Consider the following 22,661-nt stretch of genomic DNA (forward strand, 5'->3'; position numbering starts at 1 on the left):
GGCGCTGGAGGTGAGCCGACTCGAGGAGGACGCCCATTGGGATGGGTTGGAGCAAGCCCTTGCTTTGTCCGCGGCGGGGGACTCTGTCCATGCGCCCTTCTTCGTGCCGCTACCGCCGCCCCTCGTCGAGCCCAAGGCCGAGCCAGAGCCGGAGCGCAAGCCAACGCTCACGCGGAAGCGGTCAACGCCCCCCCCCCCCCGCCCCACTTGGTCGGAGGAGTCCTATTCGTGGACCGGCCAGCTCCGTGAGTGGGGCCTCCTTGCTACTTCGCATCGACGCCAGAAGAGGAGACGACCCACCTTGAGCGCTGGAAGGCGCACGACGCCGAGTAGCAGATGCGCCGGGAGCAGCTGTTGCGGCGCGAGTAGGAGGAGGAGCGCACCCACATCGCTGCAATGTCACCGCCGCAGCAGACGCCGGAGGAGGCTGTCCTGGCAGCTTATCAAGCCTCGTTCGGTTGGGCTGGGCCGCCCCCGTCTTCACTGGCCTCATAGGCGGCAACGACGACGACGACAAGGGCAAGGCGATCTATTAGGGCAGCATGCGGTTGTTTATTAGAGTTTTTTAATGTTTAGTTATGTTTAAGTGGACTGGGGCCGGCGTTTGACCGACTATTTATGTATAATTATGCTTAATTATACCAGTTTCGGCCACGTCGGCAAAAATGGGTCGGCCTCCCGTTGGACGCACCTGCCGACCCAAATGAAAAAGCGGACGCGCACGTCCGGTTGACCGACCCAAATGAACGAAAAATGGATAAAGCGCACGTCCGTTTGGGTGGACGCGTTGAAGTTGCTCTTAGGAATGTTTTTACTTTTTAGACTCTGTGTATGATCCACCGAGTGAAGTTAAGTTTCAGTAAAGTACTTGCATTGCTACTTTGGCTTGCAAGCCAGTTTGGATGGACGCGTTGAAGTTGCTCTTAGGAGAGTGTTTTAACTTTTTAGACTCGGTGTACGATCCACCGAGTGAAGTTAAGTTTCAGTAAGGCCAACTCCACCGTGCGATCCCAAACAGAAGTCCGTTTTGTCCTGATTCTGTCCGTTTGCATAGGGCAATGGGGTCGTGTCCGGGCATGTCCTGGGATGCGGTGGCCGTGCGCCCAGCGCGCGGCCGCATCCGTTTGCCCCATCCTGTTCGTCGGGGCCAAAAATGCCCATATTTTCATCAAAACTAGTTTGCACGTCCAAATATTTGTCTGAAAATTAAAATAGTTTTACAACCCAATTGAAATTGTCTTTAATAAAATAGTTTTACAACCAAATCGAAATTGTCTTGACTGAACATAAAATGAACCAATACATCTATTGGTTGCCAATGTGATCCCACACGTGCTCAACCAAGTCATTTTGAAGATTCAAATGAGTGTGCCAATCATGCATCTCACGGTGGAGTTGGACAAACTGTTCAAATGTGGCTGGGTCTTGGTGAAGGGGCTCAATATTTTCACCTTGATAATCAAATCGTTGGTCGAAGATACTCTCATCACGCTCGTCCTCGACGATCATGTTGTGTATGATCACACAAGCAGTCATCACCTCCCAAAGCTTCCTTTCATCCCATGACAGTGCAGGGTTTCGAACGATACCCCACCGGGATTGAAGCACACCAGAAGCACGTTCCACGTCCTTTCTAGCACTCTCTTGCATTTGGGCAAATCTCTTTCTCTTCTCATCTTGGGGTTTCAAGATTGTCTTCACAAAAGTTGACTACTGAGGATATATACCATCAGCTAGATAGTATCCCTTGTTGTACTGGTGGCCGTTGATCTCAAAGTTGACAGGTGGGGAGTGGCCTTCTGCAAGCCTTGCGAAGACTGGAGAACGCTGCAACACGTTGATATCATTGTGAGAACCTGCCATGCCGAAGAAAGAATGTCATATCCAAAGATCTTGCGAAGCCACCGCTTCTAATATGACAGTGCACACGTTGACATGCCCCTTGTACTGGCCCTGCCAAGCAAATGGACAGTTCTTCCACTCCCAGTGCATACAATCTATGCTGCCAAGCATGCCTGGAAAGCCTCTAGCTGTGTTGGTCGTCAACAATCTCACTATATCAGCGGCAGTTGGCTGCCTCAAGTACTCTGGGCGAAACACCTCGATCACAGCCTGGCAGAACTTGTACATTGACATCAGACATGTTGTCTCACTCATACGCACATACTCATCCACCAGATCGCCTGGAATTCCATATGCAAGCATGCGGATGGCCGCGGTGCATTTCTGGTAAGAGGAGAATCCAAGCTTGCCAAGGGCATCCGTCTTGCACTCGAAGTCTGGGTCATGAGAAACCACTCCCTCTCGGATACGATTGAACAAATGCCTTGCCATACAAAAACGGCGACGAAATTTATCCGGCTTGAAAAGCGGGGTGTTCGCAAAGTAATCGGCATAGAGCAGCGCGTGGCCTCTCTCCCTGTTGCGGTTCAGGTTGGGAGCACGGCCAGGGACTGACCCCCTGTACCGAGGAAGCTGCCGTTGAATGTGGTCGTGAACGACCAGTGCAGCCACCACAAGATCTTCATCATCCGACGACGAATCGTCCGATGAACAAAGGAAGTGATGGAAGAAAAACTCGTCTCCACTGTCCATACCTTTGTGGGCAAAATGTCGAACACCTTGCGGTCGTGGTGGCGAAGAGGCCGCGATGATCACCTCGACGCAGTAGGGGTGGTTGCCGGCCGGCTACTGGCCGCTCTGGAGCTCTCGTCGGAAGCTGCCGTGGTATGTCGCCGGCGGTCTTGTCCCCTCTGCCACCGGCAAAGACGGCGACGGCCAAACCTCCTCCGATCGACGGCCAAAACTACGGCGAAAGCACGGGCGTGGTGGTGGCCATGTCGAGACATGGTTTGGTATGGACGGCCCGGGGCTGCGCGGTGAGGAGGCGGCCGGAGAATAGCGGCGGCGGGGCGGGGAGAGAGGGTGGAAGCGTTGGGAGCGGAGGGATTGCTAGTGTCCCCGACAGGCGGGCCACGGGGGGAGGGGGGAAGGGGAGGGACAAGGGCGTGCGTCGAGGCGGTCCGCGCGCGTCCGTTTCGCCCCAAACCGAGCGCAAGTTTGGGTCCGGGATGGGTCAAAAAGGACGGAATCTGGACATTTGTCCGTTTGAGGCCGCGCGTTAGGCCGCGCTATTCGTCCGTTTTACCCAAACAGACACACCCGGACAAGATGGGGTCGCACGGTGGAGTTGGCCTAAAGTACTTGCATTGCTACTTTGGCTTGCATACATGGCTTGCGTACATGCACAGCTCGCACAGTGCTTCTCCTAGGACTACGTATTGACCTAGCTAGCTACCAGTAACAGCGAGCTAGAGCCGCTCAGCAAATAAACAGCAAAAGGGTTCGATGCGTGGGAGGGTGGCGCAGAGCAAAGTACAGCAGGAAGATACCCACGCGGCGGTCCGGCCCATCCTCTCTCTCTCTCGCTCTCCTCCCTCCTCGAACCCCATCTTTCCCCGGTCTCTGTCGTGCGCCGGCCCCTTCCGGCCTCGCTGCGGCCTGCGCTGCTGCCACCCCTTGCCGGGGTGGTGTCTTTTGGGGCTTTGGTGCCGTGCCAGGATGATCAGGCAGGAAAGCAGCGCCCGCTTTTGGACCGGGAGGAGACGGGGCCGGGAGCTAGCTGAGGCGAACTCACTTCGATCGCTGCGTCGCTCGCTGCTTCTCCGATCTCGAGAGTGGTGTGTGCGGTCGCGTCAACAGGGATGGAAAGCGGAGCCTTGATTAACAAGACGGTCACGGTCCTGCTAGAGCGCCGCTTGTACCGCACACACAGACTCGTATTGTACTACGTCGTTTTGCGATTTTTCGTTTTCCAGAAAAACAGTCAAATCTTTACAAAGCTCCCCCTATGGCTCTGTGCATCACTCACAGAGGCCGACGGTTCAACCTTCTTTTCGAAAAAAATAAGCCCCCCAAACCCCCAAACGTAATAAGTTTTACATCGAGGTCGTGAGATCACCAACGACAATTGCTGCCGTTAGAACGAGCCAGACATTGTCGTTGGTGGTCAGGAAGTCTTCGTGCATGTGCCCCTAACGACCAACATCCTGAAGCCGCAGTTGTCATGGTCGAAGGCGTCTGACACCATACCTTGTCGTCGTGCACGCACAACGACAAATCCTAACCTCCACGCCCTAAGGAGATGGCAGTAAGGAATATACGTCGGAGCTCCGTTGACTCTGCCCTGATGAACAAATTAAAAGAGGATCAAGACCCAAAAGACCAACTCGAAGATGAGGTGTCGCCACCCGTCTGAGCGCCGCCCCTGCAAAGACTAAAAAATATATCCTAACGTAAACTACTATCCAGAGACGAGGCACTGGGATTCTCCCCTCTCCATCAACCACCAAAGTGGTAGGCAGAGGGGAGGAGAATCCATGGCCTAGCCGATGGAGCTTGGAGTGGAGGAAAACTTTGTCCTATGGAGAACAGAAAAGACGTGCCGTGAACGGCTGTCAGAGTGGAGGAGAATCCACAGGCTGGCCGGTGAAGCTTGGAGTGGAGGATAACTTTGCCCTATATGGAAAGGAAAACACGCGTGAAGCGAGAGATGAAGGGGAGGAGAATCCACGGGCTGGGTGGTGGAGCTTGGAGGGGAGGAGAACTTTGGCCTATGGGGAAAGGGAAAAAATGCGTTGTTTTTCTATTTCCAAGTCTAGGTCTACATAAAAAAACAAATTATTATTTCGCAAAGGGTTCTCGGATCTATCAATCAATCTATGGTACAAACACCCCTAAAAGTAAGGAGTAAAGAAATTATATCGAGATCTCTGGACCTATTATGTTCTTTCTCTCAAACAAGCCGATGGCGCACCACTTTATTGTCTCTCTATCGCTTGAGTCATCGTCAGTCGTTGTTGATCACGGGTAGTAAGTCATCAAGGCCACAGTCCTACCAGATCAACGTCATGGAAAGAACACCTCAAAGTTTTCATCACTGCAGGATGCACATATCTAAGATCACAACCTTCAAAAAAGAAGTGTTTGCTAACCCCCCCCCCCCCCCAAGCGTGAAAAACTAACACTCCATCAAGTGGATCGGGGTCTCCCCACACTCGAACATCGACGGAAATTGGAAGCATGGGTGGGACACCTATCGTTAGAGGGGTGGTGACGCTAGGGTTCAGAGTGGATAGAACTTATTTACGTGAACAAACCTCATTTAAGGCTCATTATTACAAATATCAGATTTGTGCAAGTACAAAAGTATGATAAAACATCGATAAATGATTATCAATAACAAGGGCCTCTTTGGTTCGCATGATTTGTAAAACGCAGGAACATGAAAAACACATGAATGAGTGGCATGTCTACTTGAATACTACTCACCTTAGTTCAAAACTGCGATACTTATTATGGATTAGAGGGAGGACACGATTAGTAGGATGTTTGATTGCATGTAGGAAAAATGTAGGATTCTTCACATGAAGTTGGAGTGAATGAAAATTTTCCTATGAAAACTAGTACAAAAAAATTCTAAGAAAAAGTTCCTATGGATAGTAATCATATGAATCAAACAACCAAGGAAGAAAAAAAACCTAAGAACTGGAATTGTCTAGAATTCCTCTAGGACCCTCTGAATCAAAGAGGCCCCAACTACGACTATGTTCGGAGCAAAGGATTTTCACATGAGTTTTGTAGGAATGCACTCTTATAGGATTTGTTTCTAAGGTGCATTTTGGATTGTAGGCTTGTAGAATCCCTATAGGAATACTTCATTTCCTTCGCTTTAAGGAGGATTCTAAACTTGTGCTCAAACACCATGTATAAGCCTCCTCTGAACAACATATCTCTTTATCTCTCCTGCTTCTCTCTCTCTCTCTCTCTCTCTCTCTCTTCAAAAGATGGTTTCCTCTAAATTGTTCACCTCCTATGAGAAGTTCTATGCTACATGTCTCTTTAGCTCTCATCTCTCTTCAAAAGATGGTTTCTTGGATTGTTGTGAAGATTGCATAAGTCTTGTGTTTCAAATCCCTATAGGATTTCATAAGACATGACATCTAAATTATGCATTTTCATGTTCCTATGTTATTTTTCTTTTGAAACAGAGCCCAAAATAATAATTTCAAGCCATCCGGGCTTATGGATGCTTTCTACAAGTCAAATAGGACTTTCTTTTTCCTTGTGTGCATATATAGTTGGTAAACACAAAGAAAACTTAGTTGCATGCACCAGCTAAGGTTTCATCTTGATACGAAGAGGTTGATCTCTCACTAGCTACCGACACTACTTTTATTCACACTTGCAATTAAAACAATTATCTCATGCATGACTCAAAAGTGAAAAATTCGAAGTCCAATTTTTTTATCTTTTGATCTTACAGTCAGGCTTGTACACTAAAAAGCTTACTTTGTACTCTCCAGCCTTATTGTGGGGGCAAGGTGCTGCGAAGACGACAACGCCGCCACCGCTCCTCGCCTTCTCACATGTGGCGATGACAACAGTCGCATAAGGCATTCCTTGGGGTGAGGTGTGGCGGCAATGTCAAAGTCGTTGCTCGTTGGCGCCACCATCGTTGAGAGAGGCTAGATTAGGACCCAAAGAGGAGGAAGCGCCACAGGGGACATAGTCGGTTTCTCCCCTGGAGCCGTCTCAGAGAGTGGGTTCATGCAGTTGGTTTATAAAATAAAACCTAGTCCATGAACTCAGACGGAGCACGACTTCTAGTTTCGGTTCGTTTTTTTTAAATGACTCCATAATACCTCCTTGTCCAAATTTATAAGTCTTCTCTACGTCTGAGCCTAATTTTGAACCAAAATTTGACTAATAAATTATGAGCTATATGTCACAAAAAGTATATCACTAAAAGAATCTTTCAAATAAGAATTTGGTAACATATTTTTTTGACATATAACTCATATTTTGTAAGTCAAATTTCGTTTCAAAATTCAGGGAAGTGGGGTAATAAACCATATCATAGTGGGCCTGAAGTTCGAATGGTTGAGTTTTTTGAAATTTCAAAGTACATGGATCAGTTGATTGATATCCTATCTCTGTTCCGGGTTTATTAGACCCTCTCACATTTGGAAACCAAAGTTTGACCCTACATTTGCGTAATAAATATTAGTTATATGCAAGAAAAATGATACCATTGAGAACTTCATTTGAATATGAATCCAAGTATATAATATTTATGACATACCACTTATATTTGCAAATCAAACCTACGGTCAAAGAACTCAAAATACAAGGGAATCTAATAAACCCAAACCCGGGAGGTAGTAGATCTAACGGTGTGTACACAGTGAATGCTGGCTCTAAAATCAATGCTGTCATTCACACCAATGTCTTGTCATTGGTGTATATACACTGACATCAACTCAAAGGTTAATCACCAGCAGATACAGGCTAGTCCTGACCCACATCCATAGAACAAATTTCTACTACATACGATCACGACGGGGTAACAACCAGCATGCTTTGCGTCCATCGCAGCCTTCTGTTCTGTTCGCTAGCATCTTTTTTATTTGCAAGTGCATATATACTGGAGTATAGTAGAGCAAAAGTAGGAAACACGGCTGATGGGGAGAAGGCTGAAAGGCCCATACGGTAGATAACCACAAATCAATGGCTCTACGGAACGGAATGGGCACGCCTGCAGTGCACTGCACCTCCCCCATTATGTTTTCTTTCCTGAGGTGCAGTGCAAGCTCCCCCATTATGTGGTACGGAGTAGTATTTAGGCTCTCAATTATCAGCATAGATGGTACCACAAAAGGGTATGGTGTGAAAATAGTACAAGTACAAGTACATGTACAACTTGCAGCTGCTTGGGGCTAGCTGGTGAGTACTAGAACTAATCTTGGCGCTTGTGCAAAACAAAACAAACGTAGTACAACTAAATACTGGCATATGAACTATATTTGGTTAGGTTGAGATTGCCAAAGACGGATAATAATGGGCTATAGCTTATTGTGACGTGCATGCAGCTTGCAAGAAAACGCAGATTGACATTCAATTCTCAGTTTCCCGTACGAAATGCGGATCAATGTCGAAATCAGAAGTAGAAGCCCAAGAAAACAGAGAGTTAAACCCTAAGGTGCAGCTAAGGTTAATGCAGATCTAGCCATGAACCTTGCAGGATGCAGGCAATCTGGTAAAAGGGCGTACACATTCTCTCTGATCAGTACGGTGGCGGCGGGGGTGGCGGTTGGTGCGGCGCGCGAGCAGCAAGCGGCCACATCACTTCTTGCGGCTGCGGGTGGCAGGCGTAGACGGGCACGCCGCAAGGTTCCACCGGCTGCGCTGCCGACGGGGTCACGTGCCGCCGTTGGTGGCGCTGCTCTTGCGGCTCTGGCTGGTGCTGACGGGCGCGGTGTTCGTCCGCGTCCCCGCTGCCGGAGAGCGACACGGAGACGGGCATCGGCGCGTCGTCGTCGGCGGGGAGGCGGTGGAAGGTGGGGTTCGTGAAGGCGGCGGCGACGACGACGATTGTTGTCGCGGCGTAGAGCGGGCCCACGACTGCGCCGCCGACGATCTGGCCGTGCGGGCCGGCGAGCGAGATGGAGAGCCCGGCAGCGACGGCCGCGGCCTGGGGCGCCACGGCGGCCATGGCCGGGGGCAGGAAGGTGGCGGAGATGGAGAGGATCTCAAACCGGCCCTGGAAGACGACGACGGCCGGGGCAGCACCGGGCGCCGTGGGGCAGGGGTGGCGGAGCGAGACGTTGCCGACGGCGCCGGTGCCGGCGAGCACGCAGATCCCGAGGTTGCGGCGGCTCGCGAAGCGCGCCAGCGCCTCGGCGACGTCGCGGCCCCCGGGGATCTCGATCACGTGCGGCCGCATCGCCGCCGCGGGCTCCGCCTCCCGCGTGATCACCACGGGCGGCTTCGGCTTGTTCTTGGACCCCGGCGGCCGCCCCCTCCGCTTCTTGGCCACCTCGATGCTCGACCCGTCGCCAACGCCGCCGCCTGAAACGAGCTGGGAGCCGGCCGCACTGCCCCCAGGCTCCTTCATCTCGGCGGTACCCCGGCTGTCCACCTCATCAGAGAAGCACTCCAGCTGCTGCTGCTGGTCACCGTGGCCGGCATGGCGGTGGCGCATCGGCGGCGGCGTCGCGAACCGTGTGGCCGGCACGTCCTTGCGCTCCTGGTACATGCCCTCCTTGCTCATGTCCGCCTTGCCAAAGGACATGGAGAGAGGAAGCTCGCTTGGTCGCGAATGATGAGCGTAGCAGTAGAAGCTTGCAAGATGCGGCTGCTGGAGGGAGCAAGGGGTCACGAGGAAGTTGGGCGCGGCAAGTGGCGACGCTAGTCGTGGGCGTTCTGGTCTGGAGCTGGGAACGGGATGGAGCTAGCGGTCGTCGATAAGAAAGTGATATGGGGGTGGTGGGCGCGGAGAAGAGATCAAAGGTAGCAGGCGGGCTGGCTAGCTAGCTACCTGCAGCAGGAACAGGACAGGATGAGCCTGAGCAGCGGAGGCGGTGCCACACTGCCACCGTTGGCGAGATGGACTGGGCTCTGGGAAGGTGTTCCCTTTTATCCTTTTGTCTTTTCCACACCGGTGTCTATTTTTTTTACTCCCTCCGTTCCGATTTACTCGGTTTTAGTTTAAATTTAAATCAAAACCACGACAAGTAAATTAGAACGGAGGGAGTAAATGATAAGTGTAACGCGTGTGCTAGGGAGCATTCCGGGCATGCCATTTTTTACAACTAAAATTGTCATCCGAAATAAAAATCCAAAAAACTAAAACTTGTCATCGGAAAAAAATTGTTATGCTTTACAAACAAAGTTGTCATCCCCGTTCGGAGTTGCCGTATATTCGTGTCACGTGTGACACTTATTATGGCCCTTCTTTTTGAACGTGCCAATCCACTGCCTAGCCTGAGAAGAGCAAGGCCAGATATTAGACTATCACAAGTTGAATTCGCAGTGAAAAAAATGGTGGCTAATTTGTTGATATACTTCCTCCTTCGTCTGAAAATGAATCAGACATGGAAATCAGGTGCTAGCTATCACTAGTAGAAAAAGGGTCATCTGTCCCGGTTGGTAAGGGCCTTTTGTCCCGGTTTTTGAACCGGGACTAAAGGGTCGTTACTAATGCTCTAGCCCTTTAGTCCCGGTTCTTACACGAACCGGGACAGATGGGCCTCCACGTGGCGGGTGCAGCGAGCCCAGGCAGGAGGGCCTTTGGTCCCGGTTGGTGGCACTAACCGGGACCAATAGGCATCCACACGTCAGCATTTCAGGGGCTGGGGTTTTTGTTTTTTTTGAAAGGGGGGGGGGGGGGTTGGGGGTTTTGGGGGGTTAATTTAGGTGTTTCATATATTGTGTTAGCTAGCTAATTAATAGAGAGAAGTGTCCTCTCTTATCTTCGTGCTTGGTCGACGCTACGTACTATATACGTATAGAGAGGACTAGACACGCTAGCTAGTAAGAAAATGAAGGAAACAGAAGATCGTCATGAACATATGCATACAGAGAGAAGTGATATCGACCACCTCTCCTTCTCCGAGAGATTGGTCGAACAACAAGTTCTCGTATATCTATCCGACACTACTGGCTACATATATATAATAATTATCTCTTACAATATAATCTCCTAATTATATACGAAGTCAAGGTCCACATGGTATTCTCCGTCTTCAGCGATCACGTGGTCAAGGAAGAATGCCGCCAATTCCTCTTGAATTGCTCGCATACGATCTGGTGCTAGGAGTTCATCCCGCATCCGAAAGATCTAATTTGAAGAAGGGGGTCAATACATATATATATATATGAATAAATGAAACTCAACACAAATGATGGTAATAAAATAAAATTGTGAATATTATTGCTTACGCACTTCATATTGTTCGTCAGAGTAGCCCCGCTCACAGGTCGTGCAGCGGATGGACTCGCAAACGTAGTATCCACAGAAATCATTCCCTTGTTCCTGCCACAACCACTTTACAAGAAATAGAGGTCAATCAAACTGATAAGCAAGCATGCTAAATGGTATGGATGAAACTAGCGCTTGAATCACTAGGAGATGCGCGGAACATGCTACTATAGTACTTACTTTCGGGTGTCTAAATTGCAGCTTCTTCGGCAGTCCTGGAGCTTTTTTGGTGAATTTTCTCCAAACCCTGCCAGACAAAGAAAACAATTACTTGATATCAGGAAATGAACAAAGTTGCTGATATGGTGGATAATGATCGATTTAACTTACTTCTCGAGCATTTGAGTCATGTCCGCATAGTCCTGGAGATCTTTTCGTTTCGAGTCTAAGACGGTTACTACTCCCTGCTCAAGCTTAATCTCTAGGAGAATATAGTGAAAGTTGCGCACGCATGCATAAGTCATCAATTACATTACTATAACCTGGACTAATAAGGGAAACCGAATATGCACAAGACAGTAACACTCACTTGAAGTTGTAAGGAAAGAGTATTATATCTTTGTTTTCATTTATTTACCAACGATCATAGCAAGTTGGCCTCGGTATTTTCGGCATGATATTTAACCTCAGTTGCATCTATGAGATTTGTGTTAATGAATCCAATATCACCGATTTGTCTTTTCTTCAATTCGGCGATCTTCAATCTGCATAATATAGTGAGGATAATTATAAATACATGCAATGAAAGAGCTGACCTATATAGAGAGACTTAATGACAGAAGTAGTACTACTTACAGACAGTAGCAAGTGACCGTTGATTTATCGAGGGCCTTTTGATTGAAAAACTGGAAGAACTCCTCAAATGGAACATTCAACAGTTCAATTCCAACGAGGTCATGCTCCTCTTTAACTCTCAGCATCAAAGTATCCCTCCCCCAGACTCTCTGCAGGTTTTCATGTACCAATCATGTAATCTTCGCATCATCGTTGTTAGAGATCTTTCATCTTTGACGAGAGGCTTCCCGTAATGGTATTTGTGTTCGTCCACCTCCAAGAAATCATAATGTACATCGTCGGGAAGGTAATCTCCAAGATTGCTATAACCGGCCACCATCCTCGGATCATTAGCGACGATGTCACTAGACACCTTGAGCGGGGGGCACGATTGGTTCGCTTGTTCGCCGAGCTGGGCAATTTTTTTCCCAGCTCGTCGTTCTTTTAACCTTTGATCATTGACAGTACTTCCCGACCGCTCCGCTTCGATAAATGTCTTTGCAATAATGCACTCATAGTTGCCTTTCGGCGGAGACTTTGGTGGTTTTGTCAGGGCAGCCAGAGTGCGCTTCGCTTTCACCGGATCTACCTCTCCTCCGGAGGTGGATGTTTCTTTGCTTTCACCCCTTCAAAGAAGTTCGTCACTTCGGCTCGCACGATCTTCGTGGTTTCCTCCTCGGTCCTCTTGTATGGTAACTTCTCTGGAGTCTTCAGAGAAGGACCGAATCTGTATTGCCTCCCGCCTCTGGCTGTACTGCTAGACGCCGGCAGAGCAGATGGAGCGGCTGCGGTTGTCTTCTTTCCTTGCTTACACGACGGAGGAGAAGGACTACGACGCGCCGAAGCAGCCGGAGCGGCGGCGGGTCTCTTCTGCCCTTGCTGACGAGGCGGAGAAGGAGGAGGCTGGCTGCTCGGGCGTGCCGGCGCATGCGGAGAAGGAGGCGGAGTGCCGCCACACGCCGGAGAAGGAGGCTGAGTGCCCTGATCACTCGCCGGAGGAGGAGGCGGAGGAGGAGGTGGAGTGCCGCCACGCGCCGGAGAAGGAGGCTGAGTGCCCTGATCACTCGCCGGAGGAGGAGGCGGAGTGCCCTTACTCGCCGGAGGCGTCCAGTTCAGAAGGTTGATGAGCTCCTTCCGCCATAGGCATGGAGTCTTCAGAGCAGAACCCAGCCGAGTCTCCCCTTCACCGGTAGGGTGGTCAAGCTGGAGGTCCTCAAATCCCTCCGTTATTTCATCCACCGTCACCCTAGCATATCCTTCTGGAATCGGACGACAGTGAAAAGTTGCGCCGGGTTCAGGAGGTCGAACAGAGCCGACAGCCGCCTTGACTTTGAAGTTCTCCCATCGCGTCATAAGGTGGCAATGTTGAGACTCCGTGATAGCATCCACGGGGTAGCTAGCAGGAGCCGTCAAGACATGCTCCGGCTGAAGCAGCTCGGTGGAAGCCACGCTGCTTCTCCGCTGAGATGGCGGGGTAGCTTCGGGGGTAGTTTCGGCAGGTCGATTGCTGCGAGCTACGTCTCGTTCCTCTAGCGCTTGAACCCTTTCGTGCAGCTTCTGAATTTGGGTCTGCTCCACTTTTTTCCTCCTCTCCTGGCATTTGTAACCGCCTGCGTCCGGAAAACCAGCCTTCCACGGAACGGAGCCTGGCGTGCCTCATGTCCGTCCAGGGTGCTCAGGATTCCCGAGGGCCATTGTGAGCTCGTCGTTCTCTCTGTCTGGAACGAACGTCCCTTGGTGCGCTGCACCGATATAGTGCTGAAGCCTCTTGACTGGTATTCTCATTTGCTCATCCGTCCAAACGCACTTCCCTGATACAGGGTCCAAGGTTCCGCCAGCCCCGAAGAACCAAGTCCGGCAACGGTCTGGCCAGTTCATTGTCTCTGGTTCGATCCCTTTATCAAGCAGATCATTCTCAGCCTTGGCCCACTTAGGCCGGGCTTTGAGGTAGCCACCTGACCCCGTGCGATGGTGAAGCTTCTTCTTCGCATCATTTTTCTTGTTTGTCGCTGACAACTTCTTACTCTTTTCCGATGTCTTGTGGGCCACAAATGCGGGCCAGTGATCTCTGATCTTCTCATATTTGCCGATGAATTCTGGTGTCTCTTCTTTGTCGACAAACATTTTCAGCTCATTCTTCCACCTCCTGAATAGGTCTGCCATCTTCTTAAGAGCATGAGACTTGATTAATTGCTCTTTAACTGGCTTCTCCGGATCCTCCTCTGGCGGCAGGGTGAAATTTGCCTTCAGCTCAGTCCAAAGATCATCTTTCTGCATATCATTGACATAAGACACCTCAGGGTCTTCCTTCTTAGGCTTATACCATTGGTGGATGCTGATCGGGATCTTGTCCCTAACAAGAACCCCGCACTGAGCAGCAAATGCTTCCTTTGTCCGGATGGGTTCAATAGGTTGGCCGTCGCGCGCGATTGCTGTGATCTCAAACCTTTCATCCGAGCGCAACTTTCTCTTCGGGCCTCGTCTCTTTACCGAAGTTGTGCTCGATCCGGAGGGCTAGAAAAAAGAAGAAAGATGAGAGTTAATTAATATGTGTACATACCAAAACAATGAATGCATCAATTAGCTAGTCAGCACAGGCTTAACTAATATATTTACCTGGCCGGACTTTGTTCGGTCACCGGAGCCGTCACCACGGGCTCCTTCTTGCACCAGCATTGGGTCACCGGAGCCATCATAATCATGTCTTTCCTCCTCCACTCTTCGATCACCGTAGCCTGCTTCTTCACCCTGTTTTTCCAGACCATCATTGTCGTTAAGATACGACAAGACATCACCTCCGGCTAAGATTATGTCCCCCAACACCTCTTCTGCTTCCTCGTCTCGTCCGTGCTCCATTGTTTCTGCAAATATTACAACATGGCAATTATTACACAAACATGACAGCAGGTGGATATATTAGTGCAAACGTAGACCTAGCTTATTCCGGGTTTGGGGTGGCCTCGGCAACGCTTCAAGGGTAGGGGCGCGACGGGAGGGGGTAGGAGACCGACATCGTTTTTTTCTAGGGTTTGGGTGTCCTCGAGAGTTTTGGTCGAGCGAGAGGGTCGGGGGGGTGCTCCCGTGGTACAAGTTATCACGGTCGAAGTTATCCGGGAGGGGGTTATATCGACAACGACGACATACATACATGGGAAAATAATGTTATCGGGGAGGGGGTAGGTCGAACCCTCCCCCTCGTGTTGAAGTTATCGGGACACGGAGTATATCTACAACGACATATCCGATAAAAAATAAGAAGATGAAGAAGAAATAAAAATAGGAGAAGAAGATATTAATAGAGGAGAAGATTGAAGAAAAAAAGAAGAAAAAAAGAGGAGAAGAAGAAAGGAATAGAGGAGAAGAAGAGAAAATAGTTCTCTTCTTCTCCTCTATTCCTTTCTTCTTCTCCTCTTCTTTTTCTTCTTTTTTCTTCTTCTTATTTTCCTTTTTCCTCTCCCTCTTTTTCTTCTTCTTCATTATCTTCCTAGCTAGATATATAATACTTTTCTAAAAATGTAACTTTTGCATATATAAAACTTTTTCTTCTTCTTCCTTCTTCCTTCTCTTCCTTCTTTTCCTAAATATATAAAACTTTTCTAAAAATGAAACTAACCTAAAATGTACTAAAAATCTAACTTTTATATGCACAGAGAACATACATACATACATATATACATTTTTATAAAAATGCAAAAAACAAATCATCATATATATGAACAAAAAATCTGAAAAAAATATCATATATATGAAAAAACAGAGAGGAAGGCCGGCGGCCGGACCGAACGTGGCGGCGGCGTGTGGTCGGGGCAGGCCGGGGGCGTGGGGCGGCGTCGGGGCAGGGGCTCGGGCCGGGGCGGCGCGTCGGGGCAGGGGCGCGCGGGCCGGGGCGGCGCGTCGGGGCAGGAACACGAGCCGGGGCGGCGCGTCGGGGCAGGGCAACGGCGCGGGGCGACGGCGACAAGGAGTGGGCGGTGACGAGGAGCGGGCGGCGGGGCGGCGACGGCGAGCACGGGCAGCCTGGCGGCGTCGATGAGTTCGGCGTCGTCGGGGGGCAAATGTTCGATGAAACTGAAAAATTTACAAGTCCTGCTTATATACGGAGAGCATTGGTACCGGTTCATGGCAGCAACCAAGACCAATGCCCCTTTTAGTCCCGGTTGGTGCCAACAACCGGGACCAAAGGTCTCTTTTCAGCAGCCCAAAGGGCGGGAAGTGGCGGCCTTTGGTCCCGGTTGGTGGCACCAACCGGGACTAAAGGGGGGCATTGGTACCGGTTAGTGCCACCAACCAGTACCAATGCACCCCTTTAGTCCCGGTTGGTGCCACCAACCGGGACCAAAGGTCTTGTGCTGCTATGCCCGCGTCGAAAGTTTAGTCCCACCTCGCTAGTTGAGTGGGGCGCGCAGTGGTTTATAAGCCCCACTGCCGCTCCCCTCTCGAGCTCCTCTCCATTGTAGGCTTACGGGCCTAATTGTCACTGCTATGCCTGATGGGCCTACTGGACCTTCTGCGGGCCTGAATCCTGGCCCATCGATGGGTTTCTAGTCGTATTCAGGCCGTAGTGGCCTAGTAGGTGGCATATTTTTAATTTTTTGCCTTTTTTTGTTTTCTTTTTTGCTTTATTTTTTTTGTTTCTACTTACAACAAAAAACTTATTTACTTTATTTATTTTGTTTCTAATTACTTATTTATTTTACTTTATGATAATTCTTTTTGCTATTAAAGTTTCTAACAAAAAAGTTCTTTATGAAAATTCTTTTTGCTTTCAATGATTTTGAACAGAAAATACTTCGATAATTTTAGTTGCATCAATTTTATATAATTTTAGTTTCAATAATACTAGAGCTTGCTTATAATGTTTTGAACAGAAAATACTTTGATAATTTTAGTTTCATAAATTTTATTTATATTATTAAAGTTTATTTTATTTTGTTTGTACTTATATATTTTTATTAAAATTTTTATTATTTTGTTTCTAATTACTTATTTATTTTATTTGTTATTTTTCATGCACCATTTTTCATGCATTTACTGATTATTTTGAGCTGTAAGACCCTAAAATTGAAAAGCATTTCAAATGAACTCTGAAAAGGTTGAAAGTTGGCATGGTATCATCATTTCATCCACATAGCATGTGCAAGAAAGTTCAGAGGGTTACGGCAAAAACTGGATGCACTTCGTGTACAAAACGGACAATCTCTTTCGAAGTATCAGGATTTCATATGGAAACTCGTCTGTTACAAAGGGATTTTATTTTTTTAAACTTATTTGAACTCCTGACTTTTTGTGTGTTCAAAATGCACCATTCAAAGCCACATCATCAATTTTCAACCTTTTCTGACTTCATTTCTTATTTTTCATGCATTTATTGATTATTTTGAGCTATAAGACCCTGAAATTGAAAAGCATTTCAAATGAACTATGAAAAGGTTGAAAGTTGGCATGGTATCATCATTTCATCCACATAGCATGTGCAAGAAAGTTGAGAGGGTTACGGCAAAAACTGGATGCACTTTGTGTACAAAACGGACAATGGTATCATACTCGTCTGTTACAAAGTTAGCATGACATCATCATAATAGTTGCAGGAGAAAGTCTTCACTTTTTCTTCGCTTGTGTTGTTTGCTTATTGCGCCGTAACCATGGATAATCTTCATCATTTATCAGGATGCTTGGGTCAGCCTTGACTTTGAAGGGAGGAATTTCATGAAACTTTTCATAATCTTCAGACATGTCTGTCTTGCCCTCCACTCCCACGATGTCCCTTTTTCCTGAAAGAACTATGTGGCGCTTTGGCTCATCGTATGATGTATTCGCTTCCTTATCTTTTCTTTTTCTCGGTTTGGTAGACATGTCCTTCACATAGATAACCTGTGCCACATCATTGGCTAGGACGAACGGTTCGTCAGTGTACCCAAGATTTTTCAGATCCACTGTTGTCATTCCGTACTGTGGGTCTACCTGTACCCCGCCTCCTGACAGATTGACCCATTTGCACTTAAACAAAGGGACCTTAAAATCATGTCCGTAGTCAAGTTCCCATATGTCCACTATGTAACCATAATATGTGTCCTTTCCCCTCTCGGTTGCTGCATCAAAGCGGACATCGCTGTTTTGGTTGGTGCTCTTTTGATCTTGGGCGATCGTGTAAAATGTATTCCCATTTATCTCGTATCCTTTGTAAGTCAATACAGTCAAAGATGGTCCCCTGGACAACGAGTACAGCTCATCACAAATAGTGTTGTCACCTCTGAGACGTGTTTCCAACCAACTGCTGAAAGTCCTGATGTGTTCACATGTAATCCAGTCATCGCACTGCTCCGGGTGTTTGGAGCACAGACTGTTCTTGTGTTCATCGACATACGGGGTCACCAAGGTAGAGTTCTGTAGAACTGTGTAGTGTGCTTGAGACCAAGAATGCCCGTCCCTGCATATTATTGAGTCCGCTCCTAGCGTGCCTTTTCCAGTCAGTCTCCCCTCATACCGCGATTTAGGGAGACCTATCTTCTTAAGGCCAGGAATGAAGTCAACACAAAACCCAATGACATCCTCTGTTTGATGGCCCATGGAGATGCTTCCTTCTGGCCTAGTGCGGTTACGGACATATTTCTTTAGGACTCCCATGAACCTCTCAAAGGGGAACATATTGTGTAGAAATACGGGCCCCAGAATGACAATCTCGTCGACCAGATGAACTAGGACGTGCGTCATGATATTGAAGAAGGATGGTGGGAACACCAGCTCGAAACTGACAAGACATTGCGCCACATCACTCCTTAGCCTTGGTATGATTTCTGGATCGATCACCTTCTGAGAGATTGCATTGAGGAATGCACATAGCTTCACAATGGCTAATCGGACGTTTTCTGGTAGAAGCCCCCAATGCAACCGGAAGCAGTTGCGTCATAATCACGTGGCAATCATGAGACTTTAGGTTCTGGAACTTTTTTTCTGGCATATTTATTATTCCCTTTATATTCGACGAGAAGCCAGTCGGGACATTCATATTGAGCAGGCATTCAAAGAAGATTTCTTTCTCTTCTTTCGTAAGAGCGTAGCTGGAAGGACCTTCATACTGCTTCGGAGGCATGCCGTCTTTTTCGTGCAACTTCCCCTGTTGCAGCATCATTGGGCACATCGTCTGGTTCCTCTTGATCTTCAGCAGCTTCCCCCGTTGCAGCATCACCGTATTCAGGGGGCACATAGTTGTCATCGTCCTCTTCTTCTTCGTCGTCTTCCATCATAACCCCTATTTCTCCATGCCTCGTCCAAACATTATAGTGTGGCATGAAACCCTTGTAAAGCAGGTGGGTGTGAAGGATTTTCCGGTCAGAGTAAGACTTCGTATTCCCACATTTAGGGCATGGACAACACATAAAACCATTCTGCTTGTTTGCCTCAGCCACTTCGAGAAAATCATGCACGCCCTTAATGTACTCGGAGGTTTGTCTGTCACCGTACATCCATTGCCGGTTCATTTGCGTGCATTATATATAATTAAGTGTGTCAAAAACCATTACAGAACATCATGAATAGATAATTAAGTGACCAAATTAATAGAAGTTCATCATCACATTAAAACCAAAGTACATACATAGTACTCATCTAACAACATATAGCTCTCTAGAGCATCTAATTAATTAAACCATACATTGAAACTATGTAAAACATTTCAATGCGAAAACAAATGCGATCATAATCGCAACCAAGGTAACAATTGATCCAACGGCATAATGATACCAAGCCTCGGTATGAATGGCATATTTTCTAATCTTTCTAATCTTCAAGCGCATTGCATCCATCTTGATCTTGTGATTATCGACGACATCCGCAACATGCAACTCCAATATCATCTTCTACTCCTCAATTTTTTATTTTTTCCTTCAAGAAATTGTTTTCTTCTTCAACTAAATTTAACCTCTCGACAATAGGGTCGGTTGAAATTTCCGGTTCACATACCTCCTAGATAAATAAAATCTATGTCATGTTGGTCGATAATTTTCATAAACAATAAATGAACCAATAGTTATAAAGATAATATATACCACATCCGAATCATAGACAGGACGAGGGCCGACGGTGGCGGATACCAAAACCATCGCACTATATAATAACAAGCAATAAAATAGTAAGAAAATTAGACAAGTATCTATCTAAAGTAAGAATTTTTTCTTTCAGAAAGAAGATAAGAACAAGAGGCTCACCACGGTGGTGTCGGCGACGAGATCGGCGCGGGCGATCGACGGCGGTGAAGACGGGAATGGGACGTGACGGGCCGCTAAACCTAAACAAATCTCGAGGAAAATGGAGTTTTGAGGTCGAGCTTCGAGAGGAGAAAGCTTAACTAGTGTGGCTCGGGCATTTCATCGAACACCTCATGTGCATAGGAGGTGAGCTAGAGCACCACAAAGCCCTCCCTCGCCGGCCAGAGAAAAAGAAAGCACTGAAGTGCTCTGCTCGCGGGCGAGGGGTATATATAGGCACCGCATTGGTACCGGTTCGTGGCATGAACCGGGACTAAAGGGCAGCCTGTGGTCCCGGTTCAAGCCATCAACCGGGACCAATGGTGGTGGGCCAGGAGCGAGGCCCATTGGTCCCGGTTCGTCCCACCAACCGAGACCAAAGGGGCCAGACGAACCGGGACCAATACTCCCACGAGGCCCGGCAGGCCCCTGGCCTCACGAACTGGGACCAGTGCCCCCATTGGTCCCGGTTCTGGACTGAACCGGGACTAATGGGCTGCCCGGCCTGAACCAAAGCCCTCTTTTCTACTAGTGTATTTTAGTCTTCCCTGCTTATACGAGTATATTTTCTCCATGGTGGTATATACATTATTTGATTCAGAAGCCAGTGTTATTCTCCTTGGAAAATTAGATTTCTTATTTCCTCTGTATCTAAATATAAGACGGTTTTACAGCTAAAATGCCTTATATTTAGATACAGATGGAGTATAAACTAAATCTGACACATATTAGAGCAAGAGAGGCAAGGCAAGTCGGGCAATACATACAAACTCTCTTGCGATCATGCTGGAAAGTAAAATGCGGTGCAAACCAATATAGGTGTTGGTATATATCAACCAATCTGTTGATGGATGGTTGATTCATGCATACACACATACATATATGTCTTGACTTGGATCATCTGGCCATGAGTACTTCCACATGCCATCCATACCCATATTAACGGCCAATGGTTGTTGCGGCACCATTGCCTTGGACGTTGTTGCTCAGCCGGTCAACACCCTCTCCCGACACCTTGGACGACGACTCGCTCCCAGGCTCAACCCCAACCATGAAGCACTGGACTGCACCCATTTGCATCTGCATCTGCATCATCTGTTGTTGTTGGTAGGAGACCATTGGGTTGCCGCCCATCATCTCGTGGTGGTGGTTGTTCACCATGGGGAGCATCAAGCTGCCCGTCATCGACAAGCCGACTCTGGCGGCATGCAATTGGTATGAAGAATCTTCAGACCGAAACAACGGAGGCGCCAGCGACAACGATGCGTCGTAGTCCATGGGAGGCGGGAACGTACATGAGTTGAGGGAGCCATGTTGCTGCTCTCCTCCCGTGGACATGGGCATGTGCATGGCGTACGACGGGGTCACCACCTTCTTGACTCCAATGTTCTTATGGAAGATTTTGCAAACCACACGCTCCTTCTACCGACATACATAAATTAAACCGGTGCAAATCAACTATGGCCAATAGCTAGGTACGTGCAGGCGTGTTTATGATTCATATACACTACTACTCTAGGTTTAAATACCTTGGAAGATGCATTAATGGCGGCAGCTTTGGCGATGGCAGTAGATGGGCCATATGCAGGCTGCTTGCTGATCTCAAGCCTGTACTCGTGCATGACCCAGTTGGTCTTCTCCCCCCTAGGCGCCCTGCCCTTATAGAACACGAGCGTCTTCTTCATGCCGATGAGAGTGGGCAGTGGGTGGAAGATCTCCTTGTCCTTGCCCGTGGCCTTCCAGTAGCCGGCTTTCGTGGCCCGGTTGGTCCGTATCCCCGTGGGATACTTGCGGTCCTTCTGACAGTAGAAGTACCACTCCTTCTCCCCCATCTTCGCCTTCTTGGGGAGCTCATACGGGTCGTTCTTATTCAGATCCACCTCCGTGATCGCTATCGCGATGAAGGTTGGGTTGAGCACCTTGGGGACCAGGTACGAGGTGATGATCTCCTCGTCGGTAGGGTGGAACCTGAACCCCGAAGGGAGCTCTAGTTGGTGTTGGTGTTGTTGTTGAACTTGAAGGTGGTCTGCCATGGCGAAGGCTCTCTAGGCAATGGATTCTAGGGTCGCACAAATATGGGAGGCGGTCACAGAGATGTAAACAACTATTGAAGGAATACAATGAGCTTGGGATACAGGAGGGGGCGCTTAAATATAAGAGAATGCGTGTATCGGCAAGGTACTTGCCAAAGAAGCCTTAACACTTTATGACCTTTGTTTAATTTGGTTCCTACCGGCAGTGGATGGATAAAGATAGCTTCATTGTCTTTACAACTTGGCTCTCCTTATCCTACTATGGGGGCCACGCCCTGGTGGTGACAAGTGATCAGTTTCTTGAACTTCTCCAAGCCATCGCCATGCCAGGTCGCACACTCAGTTTTGTTCTTATTCTTCTTAACGTGTGCATATGTTGTCCTCATACTACCTACTTGCTCGTCCCATCTGCATGCTTATGTTGTTGTTGCCTTGTTTTGTGATGCAAAAGCAAACACACACCCACATTTGTCTCACCAACTATGTGCACAATATATAGCTAGCAACGTTGTTGTTTTCAATGACATTTGATCAATCGAGTTACATCTACCTATATGTACTACACATTCATTTTTTGTGGGATGTACTATACATTCCACCCCCATGCATTTACCACATACTATAGCCGACCCCCTGTGGGTTTACACAAAAAACCATGTGTGCATTTCCAGAGTCTCCGGACGTTAGATGAACTAGATGACCCATAACTTTGACGATATATGATTATGTTCATACTACGTGTGTATTCACCTTGACGATGATCATTGTCGATAGCTTTTTTCGGCAACA

The 22,661-nt window shown here is 48.1% G+C and overlaps 4 protein-coding genes and 1 long non-coding RNA gene across 8 annotated transcripts; all 5 read right to left on the bottom strand.

Moving 5' to 3' along the window:
* Window positions 1-1,710: 1,710 nt before the first annotated feature.
* LOC141022882 (uncharacterized) lies at window positions 1,711-2,595 on the bottom strand. The gene is made up of 2 exons (XM_073499160.1): window positions 1,995-2,595; window positions 1,711-1,856 (listed from the first exon to the last, which is right to left on the bottom strand). The coding sequence occupies exons 1-2, from the start codon at window positions 2,593-2,595 to the stop codon at window positions 1,711-1,713; spliced, it is 747 nt and encodes a 248-aa protein (XP_073355261.1).
* A 5,085-nt stretch (window positions 2,596-7,680) lies between these two features.
* LOC109764705 (AT-hook motif nuclear-localized protein 17-like) lies at window positions 7,681-9,453 on the bottom strand. Its single transcript, XM_020323497.4, has one exon. The coding sequence runs from the start codon at window positions 9,131-9,133 to the stop codon at window positions 8,126-8,128; it is 1,008 nt and encodes a 335-aa protein (XP_020179086.1). The 5' UTR covers window positions 9,134-9,453; the 3' UTR covers window positions 7,681-8,125.
* Window positions 9,454-10,377: 924 nt separating this feature from the next.
* LOC141023434 (uncharacterized) lies at window positions 10,378-11,598 on the bottom strand. Its single transcript, XR_012184871.1, has 4 exons — window positions 11,153-11,598; window positions 11,003-11,069; window positions 10,787-10,888; window positions 10,378-10,681 (listed from the first exon to the last, which is right to left on the bottom strand). It is a non-coding gene; the product is annotated as an uncharacterized lncRNA (long non-coding RNA).
* A 4,360-nt stretch (window positions 11,599-15,958) lies between these two features.
* Window positions 15,959-20,429, bottom strand: LOC141023435 (uncharacterized). 3 transcript variants are annotated; one of them, XM_073500417.1, is made up of 3 exons: window positions 19,801-20,429; window positions 19,642-19,699; window positions 15,959-19,558 (listed from the first exon to the last, which is right to left on the bottom strand). In XM_073500417.1, exon 3 carries the CDS (start codon window positions 18,305-18,307, stop codon window positions 17,195-17,197), a length of 1,113 nt encoding a protein of 370 aa, XP_073356518.1. In that variant the 5' UTR covers window positions 18,308-19,558; window positions 19,642-19,699; window positions 19,801-20,429; the 3' UTR covers window positions 15,959-17,194. The 3 variants fall into 3 exon arrangements, with proteins under 3 accessions (XP_073356518.1, XP_073356517.1, XP_073356516.1); XM_073500416.1 differs by having other exon boundaries at window positions 15,959-19,699; XM_073500415.1 differs by having other exon boundaries at window positions 19,642-20,429.
* Window positions 20,430-20,567: 138 nt separating this feature from the next.
* LOC109764704 (NAC domain-containing protein 26-like) lies at window positions 20,568-21,958 on the bottom strand. Of its 2 annotated transcripts, none has more exons than XM_040390465.3 (2): window positions 21,369-21,958; window positions 20,568-21,258 (listed from the first exon to the last, which is right to left on the bottom strand). In XM_040390465.3, exons 1-2 carry the CDS (start codon window positions 21,870-21,872, stop codon window positions 20,779-20,781), a joined length of 984 nt encoding a protein of 327 aa, XP_040246399.1. In that variant the 5' UTR covers window positions 21,873-21,958; the 3' UTR covers window positions 20,568-20,778. The 2 variants fall into 2 exon arrangements, with proteins under 2 accessions (XP_040246399.1, XP_020179085.1); XM_020323496.4 differs by having other exon boundaries at window positions 20,568-21,261.
* Between the last annotated feature and the right edge of the window lie 703 nt (window positions 21,959-22,661).

This window comes from Aegilops tauschii, chromosome 5 (genome assembly GCF_002575655.3).
Source record: "Aegilops tauschii subsp. strangulata cultivar AL8/78 chromosome 5, Aet v6.0, whole genome shotgun sequence".
In the NCBI taxonomy this organism is placed as follows: Eukaryota; Viridiplantae; Streptophyta; class Magnoliopsida; order Poales; family Poaceae; genus Aegilops; species Aegilops tauschii.

Excerpts from the sequence above, each read along its gene's own strand:
- LOC141022882 (XM_073499160.1), bottom strand. The coding sequence starts at position 2,595 with ATGGACAGTGGAGACGAGTTTTTCTTCCATCACTTCCTTTGTTCATCG. Across the intron at positions 1,857-1,994 it reads CATGCTTGGCAGCATAGATT|GTTCTCACAATGATATCAAC; the intron begins GTATGCACTGGG and ends TCGGCATGGCAG.
- LOC109764704 (XM_020323496.4), bottom strand. The coding sequence starts at position 21,872 with ATGGCAGACCACCTTCAAGTTCAACAACAACACCAACACCAACTAGAG. Across the intron at positions 21,262-21,368 it reads CCATTAATGCATCTTCCAAG|AAGGAGCGTGTGGTTTGCAA; the intron begins GTATTTAAACCT and ends GTATGTCGGTAG.
- LOC141023435 (XM_073500417.1), bottom strand. The coding sequence starts at position 18,307 with ATGACGCACGTCCTAGTTCATCTGGTCGACGAGATTGTCATTCTGGGG.
- LOC109764705 (XM_020323497.4), bottom strand. The coding sequence starts at position 9,133 with ATGTCCTTTGGCAAGGCGGACATGAGCAAGGAGGGCATGTACCAGGAG.